The sequence below is a fragment of the Triticum aestivum genome, chromosome 5D (assembly GCF_018294505.1).
Source record: "Triticum aestivum cultivar Chinese Spring chromosome 5D, IWGSC CS RefSeq v2.1, whole genome shotgun sequence".
Lineage (NCBI taxonomy): Eukaryota > Viridiplantae > Streptophyta > Magnoliopsida > Poales > Poaceae > Triticum > Triticum aestivum.
Genome location: NC_057808.1, coordinates 536,106,741 through 536,112,920, shown reverse-complemented (window position 1 = coordinate 536,112,920; position 6,180 = coordinate 536,106,741). Strand labels below are relative to the sequence as shown.

At 48.0% G+C, this 6,180-nt stretch overlaps 1 protein-coding gene across 1 annotated transcript; it reads left to right on the top strand.

Moving 5' to 3' along the window:
* The first annotated feature begins 1,502 nt into the window (after window positions 1-1,502).
* On the top strand, window positions 1,503-2,442 carry LOC123126050 (uncharacterized). The gene has a single exon (XM_044546463.1). The coding sequence runs from the start codon at window positions 1,560-1,562 to the stop codon at window positions 2,220-2,222; it is 663 nt and encodes a 220-aa protein (XP_044402398.1). The 5' UTR covers window positions 1,503-1,559; the 3' UTR covers window positions 2,223-2,442.
* Window positions 2,443-6,180: the final 3,738 nt, after the last annotated feature.

The window sequence follows — 6,180 nt, the reverse complement described above, 5'->3', positions numbered from 1 at the left end:
TCTTGCTCATTATGGGCTTGATTTGATTTTGATTGATTTTCTCTTCAATGTCATGGAGTTGTTGTTGAATTGGCTTTTTTTTTTTCTTGCGCCATCTTTTGAGAGATTCCTGCAACAGCATTAGTCCTAATAGAAAAACGGTGCATTTTTGTTGATATTCCAAGCTGCTTTGGCATGATCCTGAAAATCACTCTCCATTAGCCACCAATTCCCAAACTTAAACGGTTGTTTCGGCCGAGGAAACTGCCCATCAGTAGAGATTAGAATAGGAGCACGATCACTCAAAATAATGGGCAAATTGAGCACTTTCGTGTTAGGGTAGACAACGCACCAACCAGAATTAATAAGGCAACGGTCCAAACATTGACAAATAGGATTAAGAGTATGTTGTCTATTGTGCCAAGTATAAGCAGGACCAGTGTAACTGATGTCAAAGAGAGCACAGTTCTTAACCAAAGTGCGGAAAACTATCATACGGTAATAGTTCATATTGACATGACATGTATGTACATCATAAAGGAACAATGTTTTGAGCCGGACTTGAATGCCAGTTGACAAAGAGACACCATGCCTATCTCTGGAATGCTTAATCCTTGTTTTGTCCTCAGTAACAAACAAAATTTAATATGAATGTGGTTTTACTGAACTTAAGTCAGTTGAGATTTTCTTATATCGACATTATGATTCGTGTAGGGGTGGGGACGGGGTTCGATGTGAGATTTGACGGCTAGCACCACCGACTTAAGAAAAATTTCGACAACTCAGATGAAGAATGTGACCCGCAATTTACTTGTTTGCATAGCAGCTGGAGTACATTGAGGACCGTAGCCAGAATTCCTTACTAAGGGCTCATTTGGTTTGCGGGGTCTCCAAATCAAGGGAAAATGAAAAGTAAATGATTTAGATGCCCTGTCCAATCCAATCCTTTAGAATTTTCCATGGGGTCTCACCTAATGCCAGGAATTCTTAGGAATTACGCCTATATGAACACAATCATAAGAAATAGCGTACACCTAATGCCAGGAATTCATGTGAAACGACTGTCATAGTAGATAGCGGGAAAAACCATGGTTCAAAATCACATTGGAATCCTCCAAAAAGAATCTATATATACACCGAATGAGCCCTAAAATCGTCACGATCGAGTTCGATCAATTGCATTGCATGGTGCCATGCACGTCCATGCCCTCCTTTGGTGCCCTGACGCGGTCACCATAGAAACAAGTCGCAAGAACGCGTGCATGCGCATGCACCAATTGGCAACAAGATCGAGCACAACAGGACTCCCGAGACAGTCGCGCTTACTCCAGTAGTCGAGATCCGGCACTCCCGCTGCTCGACCACTGATCCCCCGCTGGTCATGGCCGCGCGCATGCACCGTCGGAAAAACCTCCCAGCCGCACCGACGACGAGCACCAAGAACCACTCCCTGGCAGCGCGAGCAACCCCACGGACACATAAATATCCGGGCGTTCCATCGCTCCAGCACACCACAAATCAAGAGCTCAGGCCGACAGAAACCACAGAGGCTCTCGATCCAATTTTCCAAGCTGAAGGAAATGGCCGCGCCGACCGTGCTGGCGCTCGCCCTCGCCGTCCTCCTCCTCCCGGCGGCGGCGGCGGGGCCGCCGCCGGGGCGCGCCCCGCCGGGCGCCAGCCCGCTCGTGACCACGTGCAATGAGGGGCCCTTCGCGGCGCACTGCGTCAAGGAGCTGGGCCCGCGCCTCCTCGACATCCAGACCGCGCTGGCGTCGGTCTCGCCGCGGGGCGCGCTCATCGCCGGCGCGCCGGGGACGGTGGACTTCTCGGCGCTCGTCGCCGTGGCCATGGAGGCGGCCACGGAGGCCGGCGCGGTGGCGACCACCATCTTCGAGGGCAAGCTCCCCGGGTTCAACACCTCCGTGCCGGACTTCAAGGTCTGCCTCAGCAACTGCAGCGTCACCATGAAATCCGCCATGAAGAAGATCCACGGCGCCACGGCCGCCTTGAAGGTCCACGCCCACCTGGTCGCCAAGGTGCTCGCCGACCGGGCCATCGGCGACGTGTCGGCCTGCACCATCAGCTGCAAGAACCTCACCGGCGACGTCAGGCTCATCCTCGAGGCCAGCCTCGTCGAGTTCCAGAAGATGATCAGGATCTCCGTCAACTTCCTCACCAAGATCGCGGCCAAGACTCCGCCCGGCCCTCTCCCTCCCCTCCCTCCCCCGGTGCGCCGGCCCTAGATCGCCGGCATGCCACGAGCAACTCGGCTCAGTAACAATGGATAAAGGCTCAATAACGTGGGATTCCTTTTGATCCTCAGTTTAGTTTTTCATAGTTTCTTTCGTGTTTAGTTTAGTTTCATGTTTTGTTTCCTTCTTTTGGTACGGATCCTCTTCAATTTGACTGTAGTCGTTAAATGTTGGGAATAAAATGGAGTCTCATTATAGTTGGTTTAAATTTCGTATCTGCTCACAGGTACCAGTGCAAATGTAGTACAGTACGTTGGCTAATTCTCGAACATAAAAAATGTAGCACTTCAATGCATCTGAAATCATGAATGTGTGCTCATTCGTGCGAAATGCACAAATTGATACTCCCTCCGATACATCTGTTAAAGCAACAAGTAATATGGATCAGAAGGAGTACATAAACTTTGTGACTTATTTTTTCATACTATTTTGGCACAAATCATGTTAAACTGACAGTAGCTAACTAAGATGTTTCATGAGAGTCCAGCTCCCGCCCAAGGAGAGGAATAAAATGGACTGTTCTTTCTTGTCTACTCAATACTTATTTTTTGCAGGGTGTCTACTCAATACTTGTTGTGGCACCCCTAAAAAAACTTGTTCTAGCTTCTGCAATCTTCGTAAATAAATAAAGCTATGACTCAAAACCAGAATCTGGTCCCTCTAGCTTTCGGTTCATGCCTTGACTTCCTTGTGATTCAATATGTGAAAGACACGATTATTGTGATGTCTGCTGCCCGTGTGTGAACAACAAGTTGTGTGTTTTTTTGTTTTTTGCGGAAAGTGTGAGTAACAAGTGAGTCACCTAAAAAGTATTCAAATTGATTATCTTTTTCCACCTGGCTATAAGTCAACTTTCAAAAATCTTTCTTGTTGCACCTCATTGTCTCTCCAGAAAGAGTTCAAGCCCAAAACCCTAATGCACACTTGCTTATGACAACCGGGAGGGAGTTGGCGCCCAATAAGTAGAGGGGTATCTCCATCTGCGATGAAGTGAGTATCTTAAAACAGACAATTCAATGGCCATTCGAGGTGGACATTATCATTCTAGCCTGATGCATGGAATATCTGTGGCTTCATAGAATGAAGAAGAACTACCAACCGTTAACGGTTACAAACTAGTATGTAAACACCTCAATAATTTTAGGACACCGATAACTGCCACACGTGTGGTGTATCGGGTGGTTGTGCCGCACGCCTCGTGTGGCATGGAGAAGAACCCGCCCGCACGACCGCGTCCGGGCGCGCGCAGCCACAGCCCACATGTCCGGTGTGTGGCAAAACCGCCCACACGTCCGGGCCAAACGACCGCGCTGCCCGCACGACCCAGCACGCCAGCCGTCCCGGGCTCCTTCCGATCCCCAGTCCGCCCTGCCGCCATTGTCTCGCACCTCTCGATCCCCTACCTCCGTCGCCTTCCTTCTCTGGTTGCCATGGCAACCAGAGCAGATCCCTAGCGCCTTTCCCATAGCTAACCACCCACCCCACCCCCTACCCCCCTCGCACCCCAACCCCGTCCTCCCAAGACGACGAGCTAAAACAGGTGGATCCCCGATCTCCTTCTGTTGCTCGACCTTCTTTTGTCCAGAAATCTGAATTTGCAAAATTTGCCCACGAAGATGGTGAATGGATCCACGCTATCAGGGCAAACACCCCACGAATTTGTGTGTCTTTGCATTTGCCCACCAACATACGCCAGATCTGCCATATACTATGCTAGACTTGTGCCAAGCTTCTGGGTTGGCTTGATGCGAGTAGTTGGTAGCGTAGTAATCACTATAAAATAGGGAGAGAAAGGAGGAATTTGGCATTGGGAGGGAGGAAAAATAATTGCCACTTGTATCTAACGTCAGTTGCCATCTATCGTTGTCTGTAGTTGCCACCATGTTATATTATTGCTTGCCATCCTATTTTATTTTCTGTTGCCATCGCTTCAAAATGATAGATGGCATCCAGAATTCAGAAAAGAAAGATGGATGTGCATGTCCTACTTGCCATGAGGTGTTGGTTGCCTACGCAAGAAATGTTATGAGATTGCCGTGTTATCTTCTACGTGCAAACATCAAGAACGCTTTTTGCGGATTGTTGATGCGTTCTTGTTCATGCAGTGACTAAAAGCACAGTGGCAGAAAAGAAAAGGCAGAAGAATGAATCACGAAGATGGCACCGATCCTTGGCTTTCTCAAAGGCCGGAAACGCCACCTTGGGATGCAGCAGAGTACAATCAACTCATTTCTTCAGGGCCATTGCTGCCACTACTATAGCACTACGCGGGCATCGGTACGATGCATGATAAACAAAGAAGAAACAGTTGCCATGTTCGTGACGATGAAGATGTCATTCTACTTATGTCCTACAATCTATTTTTTAGCAGGTTCTTATGACCAAACCACAATCAGGGGGCAGCATGGCAGTTTCGTCACAGGGCGCTAACGCTGACAAATGTACGGGCAACCAACTTCAGCTAGCTAATGTGGCAAATCAGGGTAACGCATACGAAAAAGGAACTTATTGTTGTGGACATGAAATTAAACTTGCAAGGATGGCAAAAGACTCACGAGTTATATCGGAAAAAATGTAGGACCTTCATGCAGCACGTGGCATCAGGCAGCAACCATGTACCTGCCATCAACGTCGTACACAGGTGAGCGCATGAAAGTGAAGTTGTGGAAAGTGAGTTAGGAGAAAGGAACATATATGACAGCTGCAGTTGCCATGCCTGGACAGCTTCGGTTGCCATGGCTGGACAAACTGCAGTTGCCATGCCTGGACAACTGCAGTTGCCATGTATAATCAAATGTGACTGCAATGTCTAAACAACCGTGGATGACAAGTGTGAACAAATCTGTGTGGCATGGTTGGACCACTACATGTGGCATGTTGAACAAACTACAGTTGCCATGCAATGACCAACTGCTACCATGATCGCAGGTTGTTACGGTGGAACCACATCGGCAAACATCTCATGGCAAGCTTCACAGTTGCGGGAAAATGCTATTGCAGATAGAGCACATCAAATTGAATGACAGACCACACAAGATCGGCACATGCGGCACAACAAGGTAAAAAAAAGTGAAAATAGAAAACAGTACTGCATTTGCTTTTGTGGGGAATAGCATGTGAAGAAAAGTAGATTTGTAACGGTGGTGGTGGAAAAAACAAAAAAAATGCTACCAAGTGGTCATGTGCAAAAGAGACGTATATTGTCTTCGGGATTTGCCAATCTCTATAAGAGTGTGTGCAACATTCATGATTGTTCACATTTGCGTATTGAGCGCAAGCCTAGAATACAAAGTTTTGATGCTAGAGTATACTGGTTGCCATGTGTTGGCAACAGTAGTTGCCATGTATGTTGGATTGTATCTGCCATTGCTATGTGCTGCAAGTTTTGATGCTGAAAGAAGCTGGTTGCCATGTGTGGGCAACAGTAGTTGCCATGTGTGTTGGACTATTTCTGCCATTGCTATATGCTACAAGTTCTCAAGCTAAAAGACGCTGGTTGCCATGTGTTGGCAACGGTAGTTGCCATGTGGTTGGACTGTAGCTGCCATTACTGGAGAATTACAGTTGCCATGCATGGCCATATGCAGATTCACGGCTTGCTGTGTGAAATGATGTCATGCAAAATCACATGCAGTTGCTGTACTCCGTTACGATACACATGACATTCAAGCAAAATCTTACGCTCGTACCTGATTTTTTAATGCAGGACCTTCAACTACAATTAACAGCGGCGCGGGGACATCTACTGCGGGGAGCTCTGAGCGCACGGAAGACGCGTTCCACCAGCCAGCCAACACTCATGCCACAAACAATGCCGAGTCAGTGTCGGAAATGGCAATCGTGCCAGCAATACCGACAAGCACACATGTGCACACCAGCACAAGCAACACTCAAGCAGGTGAAACAGCCGCCGATACTGAAGTGAATGATGAAACCGATGACGAAGCAC

Bases quoted from the DNA above. Each gene is read 5' to 3' on its own strand.
- LOC123126050 (XM_044546463.1), top strand. From the start codon at position 1,560: ATGGCCGCGCCGACCGTGCTGGCGCTCGCCCTCGCCGTCCTCCTCCTC.